The sequence below is a fragment of the Enhydra lutris genome, unplaced genomic scaffold, assembly GCF_002288905.1.
Source record: "Enhydra lutris kenyoni isolate GAN:26980312 unplaced genomic scaffold, ASM228890v2 scaffoldscaffold63, whole genome shotgun sequence".
Classification (NCBI taxonomy): domain Eukaryota; kingdom Metazoa; phylum Chordata; class Mammalia; order Carnivora; family Mustelidae; genus Enhydra; species Enhydra lutris.
Genome location: NW_019154147.1, coordinates 4,952,613 through 4,972,063, shown reverse-complemented (window position 1 = coordinate 4,972,063; position 19,451 = coordinate 4,952,613). Strand labels below are relative to the sequence as shown.

At 41.0% G+C, this 19,451-nt stretch overlaps 1 protein-coding gene across 1 annotated transcript; it reads left to right on the top strand.

Moving 5' to 3' along the window:
* Positions 1–865: 865 nt before the first annotated feature.
* Positions 866–5,504, top strand: LOC111158841 (proline rich nuclear receptor coactivator 1). The gene is made up of 2 exons (XM_022521123.1): positions 866–1,480; positions 3,946–5,504. The coding sequence occupies exons 1-2, from the start codon at positions 941–943 to the stop codon at positions 4,387–4,389; spliced, it is 984 nt and encodes a 327-aa protein (XP_022376831.1). The 5' UTR covers positions 866–940; the 3' UTR covers positions 4,390–5,504.
* The last annotated feature ends 13,947 nt before the right edge of the window (positions 5,505–19,451 follow it).

Below are 19,451 nucleotides of genomic sequence, written 5' to 3'. Positions count from 1 at the left end.
AGGCACCGTTTCGTGACCTCAAAGTCTCACAGTTCTTCAAGTATAAGGACAGTAACATTTCCACTGCTCAGTTACGGATTTATGGGGAACTCTTTATATACTAAGGGGCCAATTTCAAGTTACTCCCTTCTCACTCTTTACCGTGGCTAACGAACAGCGTTGGAGACCCGAAGTAAATGAAAACAAAAAACAAAAAAAACAAAAAACAAAAACGTTAAGTCGCAGTTCGCCAAATATAATTTAAATGTGGACTGATTTCCTTACAACTGCTAAGAATGAAACCCCTATAACGTACTTTGAAATCTTAAAAAAATAATTAATACTGTTACATTAGGCTTGAAATAAAACAGATACATCCCCAAGGTCAGTAGCTGAGGAAGCATCAAGGGCCTTGATGTTTCTCGATTCTTTCTCCCGCCCCCATCCCCTTTTCCAAATTCAGCCTAGATACGGCACTTCCACCACTGCCTTCGGGGCAAGGTGCGGGGGCTAGTAAGGAGAAGGGTGGGGGAGGTGGGGCTGAAACGGAACTTCATTGTTCGCGGGACCGGCTCTTCCCGAAAGAGCCCGTTGGCAGCGCCTGCGCAGTGCGTGCTCTTTGTGCGGGGCTGCAGCAAGCTGGTTGTTTGTGTGCGTCTCTCCGAGGCGGTGGAGGGAGAGCAGAAGGGGCGTGGCCAGTTCTGTCGCATTCTGATTGGGCTCCTGGAGGGAGGTGGGCGGGCACAGGGCGGAGCTTCTGATAACAACACTCCGCGCTGAGGCTGAAGCTGTTTGTTGCTGCGCCGCCACCGCCCGAACCATGGTCCGCGCTCCAGTCGGGCTCTCTTAGCAGCAGCAGCCGCCGCCGCCGCCGCCGCCGCCGCCGCCGCCGCCGCCGCCCTGTGATCGCTGGCTTCACTTCCTCCTTTTCTTCTTGCTGAGCCACTTTCCTCCTAGAGCTATGACCGTCGTCTCCGTCCCCCAGCGGGAGCCACTTGTCCTGGGCGGCCGCCTTGCGTCTCTGGGCTTTTCCACCCGTGGTTACTTCGGGGCCCTCCCGATGGTGACCACGGCCCCTCCGCCTTTACCCCGGATCCCGGACCCCCGGGCACTGCCCCCCACCCTTTTCCTCCCTCACTTCCTCGGGGGAGACGGTCCCTGTCTGACCCCACAGCCTCGCGCCCCTGCACCTCTGTCCAACTGTAGTCTAGCTACGGCGGGAGGCACCCCTCGGGCAGCGCCAAAGAAGCGGCGAAAGAAGAGGGTGCGGGCCAGCCCGGCGGGGCAGCTGCCCAGCCGCTTCCATCAGTACCAGCAGCACCGGCCGAGCCTCGAGGGCGGGCGGAGCCCCGCGACGGGCCCGAGCGGAACGCAGGAAGTCCCGGACCAGGCGGCCAGTTTGGCCCCAGGTCCTGCGGCCGCAACCCCAACTGAGGAAGCGAGCCCTTTCCCCGGCCAGCTGCCGCCCGCGGCGCCCGGCCAGCCCTTGTTCAGAAGAGAGGTAAGGACCGCGAGGGGGACATGGAGGCTGTTGAGTTCTGGCCCTTAGACGGGCACGGCCGGGCCCTGGAATTTGGGGCCCTGCTCTGAGGGGTCGGGAAGGGGGGGCCGGGGTGAGGGGCGGCTGTTTACTCGGGAGGGAAGTTTCCGTGACGCCCGCTCTGTTCTAGCTGGGAAGGGAGGGGGAGGGGGAGGCATGCGCTGGCGCTGTTGATTGGCTCCCGGGAGCCAGCCAATGAGAGGAGCGGCTGCGCCCCAGCAACAGCCCCAATTTAGAAGGCTGGCGCAGTTCCAGGGGGTTTCGGTGTTCGGGCGCGCGGTGGGGTGGGGGATGGAAGGGGCCCACGGGAGGCTGACGTCAGCGCGCGCTACGTGCGCAGCGCTCCGGCGCTCATGAAGGTTAGGCGGTGTGGCCGTGGTAGGGGAAGGGGTGGGCGACCGTCGTCAGCTACCTGACCGTTGGTAGCTGCAAGAATAGGCGGCGGCGCGCGTGCACTTTTCTCACCGCCCTGTTGTGGGATTTGGAGTATACTACGAGCAGCTCCATTCCCTTTGGCTTTTTGCTGAGATGAGACGTGCTGCGTGTGCGGCGCTGGCCCGATTGGGGCTCTGCCCCTCGCCGGCCAGCCTGCTTAGCTCTACTTCTAACTTCAGAAGTTCGCAGGAGCGGCGGCAGTTCTTGCCTCTTTGAAACGATGTTTTGCGTGTTAGTCTATCAGATGAATGGGATGGTTTATTTACAGTCCGTGCTGTAGTAGGCCTTATTAGTGGAAGGTGGTTTTATTGTGTCCAGAACGAGGAAACTTTTTAGAAAAGTTGAGTTGACGTTAAGCCACCCAATTGCCATGCTGTTGGGTTAGGATAAAATGAAAACTCAAACGAGATTAAATCGCTAAAATGATTTGAAATTGATCTCTATAGCAAAATAAAACTTTCCGGTTTCAAAGACTTACACTGTCCTAACAAGAAATGAAAATAAGTTGGGACGCTTTGGTGGCCAGTGGTTTCAGCGTCTGCCTCCGGCTCAAGTTATAATCCTGGAGTCCTGGGATCGAGTCCCTGCGTATGGCTCACGGCTCAGCGGGGAGTCCGCTGCTCCCCCTGCTTGTGCTCCTTCTGTGTCTCACAAAATCTTGGAAAAGAAAAGCGCGCGCCTGGGTGGCTCAAGTTGGTTGAGTGTAGGCCCTCGGTTTGTCATGATCCCGGAATCCTGGGATCTAGTCCCCGCATCGGGCTCCCTGCTCCTAGAGGAGTCTGCTTCTCCCTCTGCTAACCCCCCCACCCCCCGCCTTGTGTACTTGCTCGCTCTCAGAAAAGTAAAAAAATAAAAGGTAAAAAATTAAAACATTAGATATTTTTAAAATGAAAATAAGTTACAACCATTTCTTGCTGGAAGAATATTGGAGAGATTTGCAGGTTCTCTCTCGCTGTGCCCTTGGGGGGGGAAGGAGATTTGACCTCCGTGATTACTTATATTAGATTAAAATTTTAAAATTCCACGGCTCTGTGATACAGGATAAGTTAATAGTCTACTTTCGTACTACTTGTTTCCTAGTTAACAAGTAATTATTATTGTCTATAACAGTTCAAACAGGGAACTCTGGCAGTTACATGGAATGTTACCTTGTGCCCCAGCGTTTGTCTTTTGGGTCCCGCTTCCCTACCATATTACAAGTACTGGAAGGGCAATGATCTAATTAAGTACTGTATACTTTTCCATCCGGTCGTGGCTTCCTATAAAGATCACTTTGAGTTAGGAAAAGTGATTAGAATTGGTGTAGCAAAGTTTTTGAAGCAGTTGTTAAACCAGGAAGTAGGGGCAGGTGGAAACAATTTTCTGGTCATGTATTTGCTGTAAGTAGATATAATAGGGAAAGACATAAAGTGATTAGTATTTAAATTTTTAATATTTGAATTTCTGAAATTTTGTTTTCAGAAACTGGGAGATAATTTTTCTGTGTAGTTAGTAACCATTACCAAACACTTGGTCACTTAAAATCTAGTTCCTGCTAATTAAGTTTTTATTTGGAATAATTTTAAAAAGACTTGACTAAAAGACCAATAGTAATCTATGAACATAGATTTTATTATTAACCAGATTCAGCCAATCAAAATGAAAACGTGCGAAAATTTCTCTTAGACACATCCTAGTGTAAAACTACCCTGACACATTTATTAGCTTGTGTATTTTTGGAAGGTTGCTCATTACTCTTCCTTACAGTTGATACAGAATGATGAACTTGGGTTACTTTGGGATTTTCCCTTTGACACTTGGTGATAGTAATGATTATATTTTTAGTAGTAAACTTGGAGTTTGCTTATTTGATAAGTGCAGCGAGCACATACATGTTTAATCAAGACCATAACTAAAGTCCAGGAGAAGAAGACATTAAATACATGGTGTGAGGTTTGTGACTAATGTCTGTCATGAGACTGTATTCACTTTTATGTTCCTTGTCTTTGTAGGTTTTAAAATCAAAGATGGGAAAATCGGAGAAAATTGCCATTCCCCACGGCCAGCTTGTTCATGGTATACACTTGTGTGAACAACCAAAGATAAACAGACAGAAAAGCAAATATAACTTACCACTAACCAAGATCACCTCTGCAAAAAGAAATGAAAATAACTTTTGGCAGGATTCTGTTTCATCTGATTTACTCCAGAAGCAAGAAAAAAAGCCTTTTAAAAATACTGAGAACATTAAAAATATGCATTTGAAGAAATCAGCATTTCTAACTGAAGTGAACCAAAAGGAAAATTATGCTGGGGCAAAGTTTAGTGATCCACCTTCTCCTAGTGTTCTTCCAAAGCCTCCTAGTCACTGGATGGGAAGCACTATAGAAAATTCCAACCAAAATAGGGAGTTGATGGCAGTACACTTAAAAACGCTCCTAAAAGTTCAAACTTAGATCTCAGATTGCAATATGTCTGTAAAACAGTTTTTTCAAAATTCCTGGACTCTTGAAAAGAAAATTGGTACAGAAATGGAAATTTGCCTTGTAACATACAAGTGCAAAAGATGAGTTTAAAAAATTACAAACAGCTTGTATTATATTTTATATTTTGTAAATACTGTATACCATGTATTATGTGTATATTGTTCATACTTGAGAGGTACATTATAGTTTTGTTATGAAAGTATGTATTTTGCCCTACCAGTTGGTAGGTGTTTTGTATATATACAATGGAGAAATTTTAAGTGTGCTAAGGCACATGGAAGACCGATTTATTTGCACAAGGTAATGAGATTTTTTTTTAAAGAAACAGCTATCTAATCTCAAGGTGAAGATCTAAATGTGAACAGTTTACTAATGCACTACTGAAGTTTAAATCCGTGGAACAATCATTGTAAACATGGGGTTTGTCTGTGTTTCTCTAAATTGATTTCTGCCTTCTAATCTGTAATTACTGGAAAACTCCTGTTCCCATTTTTACCAAACTTAATTTCTGGTTTTTGGTTTATCCATTCAAATTGAAAATACCTCTAATTTTAATGCCAACAAAATTGGTTATGATCAAATTTTTAAATATAATAATAATTTGGCCCCCCCTTTTACACTAGTCTTGACTCTTTGTGTGTGACTTTCATGTTTGAGCATGTGACTAGGAGATGGGTTTTAACTTTTCCATTTTACTAATTGTCTTAGTATTTCACTAATTGTCCTTCCTCCCTCTGAAATTTAGAGTCCAATAATTTAATGCTACTACCTCCCAGGGGAGGAATTCCCCATTTTATAGTGGAATGGTTGTGGTAATAAGTACAACTGATTCGTTTATAATTTACAATATATTTTTATATATGAACTGTTCATAAGCACTGTTTAACTTCCCCTATAATATCAGTGAAAGAAAATGACACTTGGTTCACTAAATTTTACGATGATTTTGAATGGTGGTTCTTGAACCAAAGCAAGCATAATTTATGTTAAAACAGAGGTGGCAATTTTGAACCTCTTGATGTTTGCTAAAAGATAAGTATGGTAGATTATGTATTTTTACTTTAAAATTCAAATTTTGTTCTAAAGCACTAGTTTTCCCTGTATGTTTTTTAGTTCTACAAAGCTAAGGTTTTATCTTTTTTTTTTTTAAAGATTTTATTTATTTATTTGACAGAGATCACAAGTAGAGAGGCAGCCAGAGAGAGAGAGAGAGAGAGAGAGAGGGAAGCAGGCTCCCTGCTGAGCAGAGAGCCCAATGTGGGACTCGATCCCAGGACCCTGAGATCATGACCTGAGCCGAAGGCAGCGGCTTACCCACTGAGCCACCCAGGCGCCCAGCTAAGGTTTATCTTGAAACAAAAGGAAAGTTTTTTTGAGTAGTCAGGCAATACTTAACATATGAAAAGGGTATTAAGAGGTTATATATGATTCTCAGACATACAAAAAGGGTAATAAAAGGGTACATGCAATTCTCTTAAGGTGGAATAGTTGAGAAAGGTATTACCATCCTTCAATAAAAGATAAACGGAAGAGTCTTAAGGTCGTAGACTCAAATACTCATTCGATTCATACAGTAGGGGAGACTTTCTGGATGTGCAAAGGTAGGTGGTGTGGGCACAACCCTAGAATTGGTATTGATGAGCTAGCTGTGGCGGGAGGGTATGAAAACAATATAGCCACCACAAAATCTAAACTCGTCAATGTAAGTGCCTGCAGTCTTGTTTACATGGCACATACCAGCCAACCATTCTTTGGCTCTGGCTAGAAAATGCTTCATTTTTCTATGTATATAGAGAAAGCTATACTTTTTTTTTTTTTTAGGATTTATTTATTTGACCAGACAGATCACAGGCAGAGAGGCAGGCACAGAGGACGAAGCAGCTTCCCTGCTGAGCAGAGCGCCTGATGTGGGGCTTGATCCCAGGATCCTGGGATCATGACCTTGAGCTGAAGGCAGAGGCTTTAACCTACTGAGCCACCCAGGCGCCCTGAGAAAGCTGTGCTTATGACCTATAAGTTATATACAGCTGGCTTTTAAAAAATGCATTTAGAGAAACTTTAACGAAATACAGGAAGCTTTTGGTCTTGCAAAATTTTGTAAGATTTTCTAAGTAAAGGAAATGATAAAATAATGTATGGTTTGAAGAGTAAACGAAATTGGCTGAATTGCACTATGGATGATACAGTGAAAGGTATTAGCAAACTCAGAAGTTGAATAGTTTCGGTATTCTAGTAAGATAGTAGTCTGCTAGTGGTCCTAGTCCCTTGAGACTGCTGTAACTGTACCAAAGACTGGGTAGCTTAAAATTTCTCACTGTCTCGTTGCCCAGGAAGTCCAAGATCATGACACCACCAGATTTGGTGTCTGAGAACCCAGTTCATGGTTCATAGATAGGAAGTTTCCATTAAGTCACATGGCAGGAAGGTTGAGAAAGCTTTCTTAGGCCCTTTTTGTAAGGCTATTAATCCATTCTGGAGGGTTCTACCCTTCTACTCCCTTCCCAAGGTCTTCTTTGTAATACCATTAATTGTAGGTTAGGTTTCAACTAATTCACACTAGTGCAGGCCAATCTATTTAACCACCTCTGCTGTTCTACTGAAGTCTTAAAACATTTTTCCTCCAGTGTTCCTATAACTGGTTTTATGGGATTATAAAGGAAACACTTTGCATTCACCAACTTCAGGTATAAATTTTAACTAGTAGTCTAGTAAAGAGGACTTAAAATTGTAAGGGGGTGGAAGGTTTATATGTGGAAATTTGTTCCATAGCGAAGTGCCATTGCATATATCCATATGTAGAGTATTTATACTGCAGTTGCTTTTAGACAAGTGTATAGTCTGATACCTCAACTAACACTGGTAAAGTGACACTGCTGATACGGTAACACCGTAAAGCTTTTATTTGCATTAATCTTAGTGCTAAGTATTTTAGTGTCCTTGTGGGCAGATAAAGGAAAAAAGGCAATAAAACATCAAATTGCACTATTAAAAGATTGACAGGAACAATTCTTTCCAGACTTAAAGGGGGTTTGCAAGTTAAAATATAAATTTTAAGGTGGTTTATGTGGTTTATAAATTAACACTAGAAAGTCTTAAGCAAATAGTATACATTTTATCAGGACCAGCATTCAGGTTTTAGGGTACTATTTTTGTTTGCTTTTTTAAAGATTTTATTGGAGAGAACACAAGCAGGGGGAGTGGCAGAGGGAAAGGGAGAAGCTGGCTCCCCTCTGAACAAGTTGTTGATCCCAGACGGTGGGATCATGACCTAAGCTGAAGGCAGGCAGTTAACCAACTGAGCCACCTGGTGCCTTGGCATTCAGGTTGTTAGGCATATAGTTGACCTTTGAATAACATGGGTTCAAACTTGTTGGTCCACTTAGACATGGATTTTTATATAGACAGCGCAATACTGTAAATACCATGATTTTTTTTTCTCTAGCTCACTTCATTGTAAGAATATAGGATATGATAGAAAATACGGCGACTTACCAGGCTTCTGGTCAACAGACTATTAATAGTTAAGATTTGGGGGAATCAAAAGTTACATGGGGATTTTTTGAATGCACAGGAGTTGGTACCCCTAAGCCCCCCTGTTACTCGGGGGTCAACTGGACTATAATCACCCCTTAACTTTCACAATATTTTAGTATAAAGCTAGTGCTATACAACCATGGGATCCAGTCGTGCTACACTCGGGGAAAACCATTTCTATTTCTCTTACATGTGATTCCAGACTGTGTAAAAAACCCCTGCATTACTTAGTCTTTACCTGCCCTCTTTAAAAGCCCTAACTCAACTTCGGTGTTGAGAAGGAACAAAACCTAGACTTTATCCCAGTGCTTCTGCCTCTCAGCATCAGGTCCCAGAATGGACCTGGGACAGCTGGCAACCCACCCAAAACGGTGAAATTAAGATTGTGAGGAGCTGTGGCTGTGGTAGGCTAGACTCTGGATGCCCTGTCCCTCAACCCCCTGCATGTTACCAAAAGCATTTAGATGTCTGGGGGAGGGTTTGGGTTGTCCTCACTCAAAGCTACCTTCTTCTGCCTTATTACTGGTTCTTCCAGAAATGTTGGAAGGAAAAAAGATACTAAGTGGCTTGAGGTTACAAAAAAGGGGGACTGCTTTTGAAATTTGAGGGCTTCAAGAGGTGGTATAAAGGCAAGTTTTTTGAGTGGGGACATCAGTTCTAGAAAAGAAGGGAAAAGGTTTAGAGATGCAAAGGAACTTCTATTGGATGTTCACATTCTGTATGTGGCTCCATTCCTGCTCACATACATGCAAATACCTTCTTCAAAAATAGGAAAACTCATTTTAGAAGTTCAGACCATAGTTTGAAAATTCCCTCAATACTGGTCACCAATTTTAATTTTTTCTAGTAATGTGTAAATATTAAAACTAATGGGTTGCTTTAGATCTGACCTCTCTCCCAGTCTGATTCCAGAAAATGGTTCATTCTTGCACAGGTTTGATAACAAATTTTTTTTCTTTTTTTTTTTAAAGATTTTATTTATTTATTTGACAGAGATCACAAGTAGACAGAGAGGCAGGCAGAGAGAGAGAGAGAGAGAGAGAGAGAGGGAAGCAGGCTCCCTGCTGAGCAGAGAACCCGACGCAGGGCTCGATCCCAGGACCCTGAGATCATGACCTGATCCGAAGGCAGCGGCTTAACCCACTGAGCCACCCAGGCGCCCCTTGATAACAAATTTCTTTATAAGATTATAAAAATTCCTAACAAACTAATACAGAGTCCCTGTCTTATGGAAAATAAAATTGTCTCAGCCACCCCTCCCCACCCTTGTTTGACATTTCCCAGCTCCTTTGTGACATTTCTGAGCAGCATGCCTACAGTTTAATGTGTGGGGGGCCTAACGTGTGAGGTATGTTCAGGAAAAACAAGGATAAATGGCAGCGCTGAAAGTGTATGGGTGGCTGGGGAAGAAATGACAACTAACCAAAACCCAGACCGCATTCCCCTTCCCTGCAACAACAAATGCCTGAAGAGGTGAAAACAAAAGTGAAGTCATTGTTTTCTTCCAGAAGGTAGTGAGGAGTTCTGGTGAGTAGGGATTGTCTAGTTGGGAATCTGACGCCTCAGAAGTAGCATTGAGTTGGGCCTTAAGATATTTGACATAGTATCTGACGTGTAAAGAAAAGGAAACTAATGGTCAGAGTAAAAGTCTGTATAGACAGTGGTGTAAAATTGACGGGGAGTATCCAGTAGCTCAAGACAAGCGCAAAGAAAGACACGATATACTGAAAGGTGTACTGTGGTAACAACCTGAGGGTCGTGAATGTAGTAAGAGATGCAACTTTATTCTGCAAGAATGGCAGAGCTGTCAAAGGTTTATGAGCAAAGGAAAGAGATTCCTGCTTCAAAAAGAAAACTGGTGAAAATACGGAGAACAGTTTGGAAAGGGAAAGCTTGAGGAAAAAGGATTTGTTGGTAGTTTAAAATTAGAGAAATGAGCCTAAGGACATTATTGGACGGAACACCCAGGCGTGGACTTACTTGGGAGATGTTTTGAAGGTAGAATTAAGCATTGAGCAATTGCATGGAGGGTAAGAAAAGAGTTTTTTTTTTTTTTTTTTTTTTTTTAAGATTTTATTTTTTTATTTATTTGACAGAGAGAGATCAGAAGTAGACAGAGAGGCAGGCAGAGAGAGAGAGAGAGAGAGAGGGAAGCAGGCTCCCTGCCGAGCAGAGAGCCCGATGCGGGACTCGATCCCAGGACCCTGAGATCATGACCCGAGCCGAAGGCAGCGGCTTAACCCACTGAGCCACCCAGGCGCCCAGAAAAGAGTTTTTAAATTGGGCAATTAGTAAGACAAAACTGGCAATTAGGGAACTCTGGAGGGGGATCCAAATTATAGAGGAAGGCACTTTTGATTTGCATGTTGAACGTTGAGGGGTGTGTGAGCTATCCACATGGAAATACACAGCAAGTAGAAGACAGGTCAGACCTAGAAGTACGGTTTTAGTAATAGTGCACAGAAGCAGTAATTACAGCATGAAAAAGGAACCAAAGTAGTTTGTCTTTAGGTAGCCTCTCCTCTTCTCTCAAAAGGCTTAATTAAAACCTTTACCAGACTCTTGACCTCATCCCTTCTGCTTCCTGTGGACTCTGAATTTCACCTATGACAGTAAATTAGTTGTTGAGTTCAAAAGTATTTCCTCTGGAGGCTCCTGGGTGGCAGAGTCAGTTAAGCCTTGACTCTTGGTTTTGGCTCAGGTCGTGGTCTCAGGATCGTAAGATCTCGCTCCACCTCCAGCCCACGTCTGGGCTCAGCGCTCAGTTTGGAGCCGGCTTGAGATTCTCTCCCTCTCCCTCTGCCCCTTCCTTCCTCTCGTGCATGCTCTCTCAAATAAATAAATAAATCTTAAAAAAAAATGTATTTCCTCTGAAACTGGTAAACGGTACTTGGTTCTCTACCTACCTATAAAAGCCTATGTTAGGAGAGAGTTCCAATTCAAGTTCTGAATTCTGATAGCAGGGGGGCCCATGTGGTGAAGGGAGTAATAAAGCTTATTTACTCTTTGTTAGTCCAAGATTTCAGACTAGGTAAAACTGACCTTTTATAACTTTTTTTTAAAGTAATCTCCACACACATTGTGGGACTCAAACTCACGACCCCAAGATCAGGATTTGCATGCTGCACTACTGACCGAGCCAGGTAGGTGCCCCCAACCTTTTATACTTCTGTTTTAGTGCATCTCCCATCTCCTAATGACCCTCCATTATGTTGCTGAATACACATTATCCTTTATTTAGAGGTTGGAAGTCTCCCCAGTTCCCATGCCCTTTATGCAACTGATACCCGCTTCAGGTATCAAAGGGAATCAAACATATTTACTTACACTTGTGTGTGGAAAGGCTAATGGTCTCATCCTCCTCCCATATATTTTAAGTTTTTGAAAGACATTGCTGAACTAAATGCATTTTAAAATCACAGGCCTGGGGCACCTGGGTGGCTCAGTGGGTTAAACCTCTGCCTTCAGCTCAGGTCCTGATCCCAGGGTCCTGGGATCGAGTCCTGCATCAGGGTCTCTGCTCAGCAGGGAGTCTGCTTCCCACCCCCACCCCCACCTGTCTGTCTCTCTGCCTACTCATGATTTCTCTGTCAAATAAGTAAATAAAATCTTTTTAAAAAAAATAAAATCACAGGCCTGCCTTGCTGAGCATCTGATCTCTGAGTTAACTCCTCAAAGTTGTTTTTTGTACTTCCTTTTCTCTAGATCCATAAATTTTTCAAAAACCCAAAATATAACAGTTTTCAAGTGAAAAGAGGATGTCTCTGTTGTGAGATGAGATGGCAGAAGTGTATAAACACAAGTCGTGTAATTCAGAAACTACTTGTTTTTAAATTAGAAAGGAAATTTGAGAGTACATTTTATAGAATGCTATTTATCAACACATAAAAATTTAACCTTTGAAAGAAACTTTCTTGAAAGTTTTAGATAGGATTCTCTGAAGGTACGGGGTAGATAGAGGTTTTGGGTTTGTTTTTTTTTTTTTAGGGTTAGAGATCATCTATTTTGTGCTTCAACTAAACCCCTTTTTAAATCTCTTGGATTAGATTGTCTTGAATTAATCTCTGAAGTTTTCAGATTAAAATCTGAAGTTTTCAGATTAAGTTACTTTTCATTTCCTTTGCAATTATCTTGGAATTCTAAATTAAATATGCTGAAACATATAAGTAATGTTCCTAACACCCAGGAATTGTATTTGTCAAACTTAAACTTGTGTTATAACCCCAAACAGAACTACAATTTAAGATTTATAAAAGGTGCTGCATTTATGAGGCTCATTGTTGAGATCTTAGAATTCATTTTCTAAAGCAGAGTTTATAGTAATGTTCCCTTAGTGTAGAATTGGTGACACAAATTAAAGTTCTTTGTTAGAGTAGTTTATCATAGATTATATGGCATTAATTACAGTCTGTGAATTAAGTAATGGTAGATAGAAAAAATGGGAGAACTGGCAGAAGTAACCTACATAGAAAAGCATGTGCATATTTGTCAAAGGAGACTACGTGTTCTACTTAAGCTCCATTTAATTAGATCATGTGTTGTGAACATATAGTAGCTTAAAAGATACTGATAAATAATGATGATGAAAATACTTCATTTCTCTAGTAATTCACATAGTTAAAACTTTTGTGTATAAGAAAGGATTCAGGAAAGTAATTTTTCCTAACCTAATACATAAAGTGGCAGAAAATTTGTGGTATTTTGTATCTGGTTGTAAAGATAATAGATACTTATCAAATTCCTCCAAAGCTGGTCATATATACATAGCTATTCCTAAATTACTACAGATAATTCCTTTTTTTCTAAAATTAGAGAGTAACCTTATTAGTTGTCAAAACCAAATTACAAATGTCTTCCTGGCAGTCTAGAATTTTGAGGAGGGGATGGCAGGTAGAAGGCAGTTTGACGACTTTTGATTATTTCCAACATGCCAGTGTTTGATTTAAATTGAACTCAAAATTGCCTTTTAACAGGAAGAACTTTAAATAGAAAGATTATTATTGTACTGTACTTAGCAACATCGGATCATAGAGAGCTTTGGTTCTTCCTCTCAAAACCTTCGAGGGATGCCTGGGTGTCTCAGTTAAGTGTCTGCCTTCAACTCAAGTCATGGAATTGAGTCCCCAGTCAGGCTCCTTGCTCAGCAAGGTGCCTGCTTCTCACTCTGCCTGCCCCTCCCCCTGCTTGTGCTCGCGCGCTCTCTTTTCTCTCTGACAAAGTCTTAAAAAAGAAAAAAAAAAAACAACCCTTGGAGATCTAGAATTTTGGGGATCATCCTGATGTGAAATAAAGGCTGTCGATGGTTAAAATTACCCTTACTCTTTAAGTGATCAGTCATTTATTGTTCTCAAATTTTTTTTTTTTTAAGATTTTATTTATTTGACAGAGAGAGAGAGATCACAAGTAGAGAGGCAGGCAGAGAGAGACGGGGGAGGAAGCAGGCTCCCTGCGGAGCAGAGAGCCCGACGCGGGGCTCCATCCCAGGACCCTGGGATCATGACCTGAGCCGAAGGCAGAGGCTTTAACCCACTGAGCCACCCAGGCGCCCCTTGTTCTCAAATTTTAGAATGAAAGTGTTGATGTCAAAGATGAGATTGCCCTTCTCCATTAGCTTTTCCAGTGGTCCTACTCACTGTATACTCCTTAACCATCTGTGTCTGTTAAATTCCTTTAATCTGATGCTTGAGACCAGAACCTAAATTTCAAAAGAAAAAATTAGTTTCATGAGAGTTATTCAACTAAGGTTTTCTGGATCACTCTTTAGCTAATTGGAATACCCTACTTATGAGCACTCCAGTTTTCAGAATTTTACTATTAAATTTAAAATAATTGGAAAATACATGGATATATACGTGAAAAAGCAGGTATAATTTACTGTTAATTGTAGAATTTAGGTAGTGGGTATATGGGAGTTCACTGTAAAATTATTTCTTACTAGAGTTTTGTAACAAAATGTTAATAGAATTTGGGAAGATTAAAGATGCTTTACTAGTTCACTCCAACATTACATGTCAGTTGAGTCCATGCCAATAATTCTAAAAGCTTACATGTAGCATACAACACAAATTATCTTCTGAGGTTGTAAACTGTAAATCTCCTGAATGTTTTCCTTTGCATTTTCAGGTAGTCTGGTTAGTTGGTAATCACACTTCTAATAGAACAACTCTAATTAATGACTGAAAAACCAAAGCCACTGTAAATAAGAACTGAAAGAGGAAAATGTATTTGATGTATTTAAGCATTGGCTTATTTGGGAAATGTGACAGTCAACATTTAATGTTAATGTTGACAAAATGTTAACGCTTGAAGATGCTTTAATTAGGGAGGATAAAGAGGTGGATGGAAACATATTCTGAAAGTGATTTATAATAACTGCCCATGGTTTGAGAGAAAAGTTAAAGAAATTGTCTAAAGTGGAACAACTTGAACTTCAAGCAGTGAAAAGAAATACGTATGTAAGAGAAGAAAGGGGATGGCTGAAGGGGTGGTTAGCATTGAAGTGCTTAGGGAGTAGGCGGGCACAAAGGTGTAAAACTCTTTTAACTCTTGGTTGGTTCCTATACTTTAAAGCCTTTAATGCTGAATTAATACCAGTGATGCTAATGGAGAGCTAAAAGTGTTTAAAATTACTCCTTAAAAGATGTAGTTCCACTTTCTGTGATGGAAAATATTCATATAAAAGCCATAACCTTTTAGTCAAAATAGAGGGTGGAAAAAGTATGGTTGACAAAACCTCTTAATGAGTTATATTTGACTACTAACAGGCAGGTCAGACGTTTGTATAAAGTGCTTTTATATGAGATATTTTAGAATAAAAATTTTCATCCATCATGTTTTTAAGTGGTATTTAAAAAAAAAAACAACCCTCATTTAGTGGATTATATGGTAAGAGAAGGGAATTACAATACCAAAAATGGTCCGACTTTAGATATCCATTAAAAATTTTAAGGAATATCTTAACAAAACTAGAAACTTTAGTTTTTTGTTTTGTTTTGTTTTTTTTTTTTAGATTTTATTTATTTATCAGAGAGGGAGAGGGAGAGAGAGCGAGCACAGGCAGACAGAATGGCAGGCAGAGGCAGAGGGAGAAGCAGGCTCCCTGCCAAGCAAGGAGCCTGATGTGGGACTCGATCCCAGGATGCTGGGATCATGACCTGAGCCGAAGGCAGCTGCTTAACCAACTGAGCCACCCAGGCGTCCCAAGAACATTAGTATTTTTAATTCAGCTACATGTAATATTTTAAGGCCAAAATTTGAAGGTTTACTGACAATGCTGAATATCAACGTTTTTCTGTAAGGTTCTTATGAAATCGTATAAGTATTTTGCAATGTGTTAAACTTAAATAATATGTCTTCTCATTTTTAAAATAGAAGATCTCTCAGGAGAGTCTGACCAGTTGCATAGCTTATGTCAATTTTGAAAACGTCTTCAACAGAATACTTTTCTCAAGTTGTGAAATATTATTTTCACAAAGTAGATAGTGCCTCACCAATGTAACAGGAATGACTCTAATCCTGCTCCCCAAGAGCTATTACAATTTATTTACTTAATTCACTATTAAAAGAAATAGGCTATCACTTGGTTCTTGGAAGACTACTTTTTTTAAAGAATTGATTGATTAATTGAGGGAGAGCCCATGTGAGCCCCCGCCAGGATGGGGGGTGGGTGGAGACGCAGGCAGAGGGAGAGAGGCAGGCCAAGCCAGGTTTGACCCAGGCCCCTGATATATCATGACCTGAACTGAAATCAAGATTTGGACATTTAACCAACTGAGCCACCCAGGCGCCCTTGGAAGACTGTTTTATACTGAGATTTTTCTTGAAACTAGAGTCAACTTAACAGCATTTTAAGTCTATATTATCAGCATAAGCTAAGAAAACTAGAATGTAGTTGTTTCTTTAGAAAACAGGTTGTCAGGGGCACCTTGGTGGCTCAGTGGATTAAGCCGCTGCCTTCGGCTCAGGTCATGATCTCGGTGTCCTGGGATCAAGCCCCCACATAGGGCTCTTTGCTCAGCGGGGAGCCTGCTTCTCTCTCTCTCTCTTTGCCTACTTGTGATCTCTCTCTCTAATAAATAAATAAAATCTTTAAAAAAAAAAAAAAAAAAGAAAACAGGTTGTCTTAGCAGAGAATTCCCGGTTTTCCTCAGTCTACCTTTATGAAGCCCTTTAGTTCATACAATTACAAACTAGAATAGTTATTTTGCTCCGTGTTTCAATTACACTTTTTCTGAGAAACTAGTCATTGTACACATAAGATCAAACAGTAATGAACATGCAATCAACCGTGACCCTTTAAGTTTTTGGCCAGTGTTCTGAAAGAACCTGAAACCTGACAATATAGTAAGATATTCTTGATTTTAATTTGTAACCTTTTTACTATAAACGTGGAAGTTGAATATGGTTTTTGAATTTTATGAACCATATACTTAAAATCACCTTTAAAAAAAAAAAAGATTTTGTTTGAGATAAAGAGCATGGCAGGGGAGTAGTAGGGGGCCAGGGGCAAGGGAGAAGCAGGCTCTCCACTGAGGAGGGATCCTCAGATGACCTGGGGCTCCATCCCAGGATCCTGAGATTATCACCTGAGCCAAAGGCAGATGCTTAACTCACTGAGCCACCCAGGTACCCCCAAATCACCAAAATCACCTTTATTTTTAAGATTTTGTCAGAGAAGGAGAGCGCACGCACAAGCAGGGGTGCAGCAGGCAGAGGGAGCAGCAGGCTCCCCACTGATCAAGGAGCCTTATGCAGGACTCCATCCCAGGATGCTGGGATCATGACCTGAGCCAAAGGCAGACATTTAACTGACTGAGCCACCCAGGCATCCCATAATCACTTACTTTTAAAAGACCATAACCGTCCATCTACTTTGCACCCACCTACCTCCACAGGTTGATACTATTTATTTCCAGAGGTTCAGAGTTGCAGTATATTCCTAGAATATAAGATTCATATAGCCCTTTCCCCCAAACAGAATAAAAACATTACAGTTTGGGGGAGAAAATACTAATGATGGGTTATAATAGTGTATATATTTTTTAAATATTTTATTTATTTGACAGAGACCCAGAGAAGGAACACAAGCAGGGGGAGGAGGAGAAGCAGGCTTCCCACTGAGCAGGGAGCCCCATGTGGGCCTTGATCCCAGGACCCCGGGATCACGACCTGAGCCAAAGACAGACACAACAACTGAGCCACCCAGGCGCCCTAATAGTCTGTATTTTTTATTTCAATATTTCACGACTTAAGTAAAAAAATGGTATGTCATTATATTGAGAGAAGTTGAATCAACCTGTTATGTCTGACTCTATCAGAGAGTGTATTTCCAAAAAAGTTTCTTGACTGAATTATCTTCATATTTAATTTCTTAATTTTATAAACATCTTTTTGAAGGTATACAAATTTTCCAGAAGGCCTAAATTGACCTTATAAACCAATGCCAGAGTTCATGATATGATCCTAAATGCCCTATTCATCAAGGGAGGGATTTAGATGCTAAGGTGCATAATCATCATTTAATGCTTGAAAATGTTTTCTAGCCAAATATAGGTTAAATTCTGACTCCAAAAGCCATGTCTCACTAAACCACTGGCCCTTAAACTATTGCAAGTCATGGACTTGTTTGAAAATCTACAGGGCCTAGACCTCAAGTTTTGGTTCCATGATGCCAAATTAACATCTCTGCACCACACCATACTAAGTATCGTGTGTGTGTGCGTGCGCACGCATTTTTTTCTTTTCGCTAAGTAAACTGTGTCCTCTACCCTTTGTGTGGGACTCAAACTCACCACACCAAGATCAAGAGTCATCCTCTACCAACTGAGCTAGTCAAGTGCTCCTAAGTAGCATATATTTATCTACATACAAATACTCCAAATACTCTACCACCTGTATGGAAAACAAATATTAATATTTAATTCTAAGAAATTAAAATTTTAATAGAGTTTAGAGGAAGTGTAGAAATATTTCTAAATACTTCAGATTTTTACTAATTTTGCCTCTTGCAATGGGATGAGAATAAAGGCAGACATTCTTATGTGTAATACAACAGTTGCATTTCAAGTAAACACTACAAATAATATATAAAGTCCTGAAACTAGTTTTAAGATTTACTTGAGACCAAGAGAGAGAAAACTCACAAGCACAAGTGGGGAGGAGGATTAGTGGGAGAGGGAGAAACAGACTCCCTACTGAGCAGGAAGCCCAAACTGGGGCTCGGTCCCAGGACCCTGAGATCAGGACCTCAGCTGAAGTCAGATGTTTAACTAACTGAGCCACCCAGGTGTCCTGAAATTAGTTCTGTTCATTTAAAAATAAGTTAGCCCAGCGCAAGATGAAATCCTAGGCTTCAAATAAAAAAATTGGTGTATTCCACTGTTTGCAGCTCCAAGTATCAGCTGTTATACAGAAATTATTTTTAAAGATTATATTTGAGAATATATTTATTTGAGAAAGAATGAGCAAGAGAGAACACAAGCAGGGGGGTGGGTGGGTAGAGTGAGAGGGAGAAGCAGATTCCTCACTGAGGAGGGATCCTGACATGGGGTGCAATCCCAAGACTCCTGGATCATGACCTGAGCTGAAGGCAGACACTTAACTGACTAAGCCACCCAGGTGCCTCCAGAAATTATTTGTGTATTATTTATGGGGAGAAAGAAAACAAACAGTTGTAGTGGCCATTTTAATTTTTTTTTTATATTAACTTATCCTCTGACCCTGAACAAATGTAGACAGCTAGTTCTCCTATACTAAACTTGGGAAGTACCTGAGTAAATATATTATCTTTAAAGGAAATGATCACAGATGTGTGAAACATTTGCTTTATTTATTAACAGTCTTATCCTAAGTATCCTCTCCTAAATGGTCTAAGAAACAATTCTATAACAAAAGTGAATCCTAGAAGAGATATACTCAGAAGACAATTTCTCAAGGAACCAGCACAACTGTCAATTTCCACTTAGTCACAGAACCCATTTACACTGAAAGCTTATAATCATTTATTTTTCTAATTCTATTCTCTCCTTTCCCTCTAAACATTATCTCAGTTTAGCATATATCTGTCAAAGCATCACAGTCAGGGAGGGGCAAGTCGGGAGCCAAGCCACTGCCCACTCCCAAGTTTAATAGTATGTGGTATGTGACCTAGTGGGTATCACTGAGCCTCTCTGCATCCCCTTTCCTTATCTGCAGTGGTATTTATCTCATACAGCTGTTGTGATGATGAGTAAATAATGTAAAACTTACAGAGCAGTGCCAAGTAAATGTTCAAAAGAGTCTCAACTATTATTCCAGTTTTTCCATCAAATCAAATAGTATCCTCCTAAGCAGCCTGAAGAATACAATGGAAAACCAAATCAGAGGTAAATTAAAGGGTAAGAATCTTCAGAAATACTGCTGTATTAAATTTTTACTAAGATATAATCAAATGCAAAGTATAGACACTATAATCAATTCCTACTTAGTATTTCAAATAACAGTATTTCAGGTAACTGTGT

Bases quoted from the DNA above. Each gene is read 5' to 3' on its own strand.
- LOC111158841 (XM_022521123.1), top strand. From the start codon at position 941: ATGACCGTCGTCTCCGTCCCCCAGCGGGAGCCACTTGTCCTGGGCGGC. The intron at 1,481-3,945 runs GTAAGGACCGCG...TTGTCTTTGTAG, and splicing joins AGCCCTTGTTCAGAAGAGAG to GTTTTAAAATCAAAGATGGG.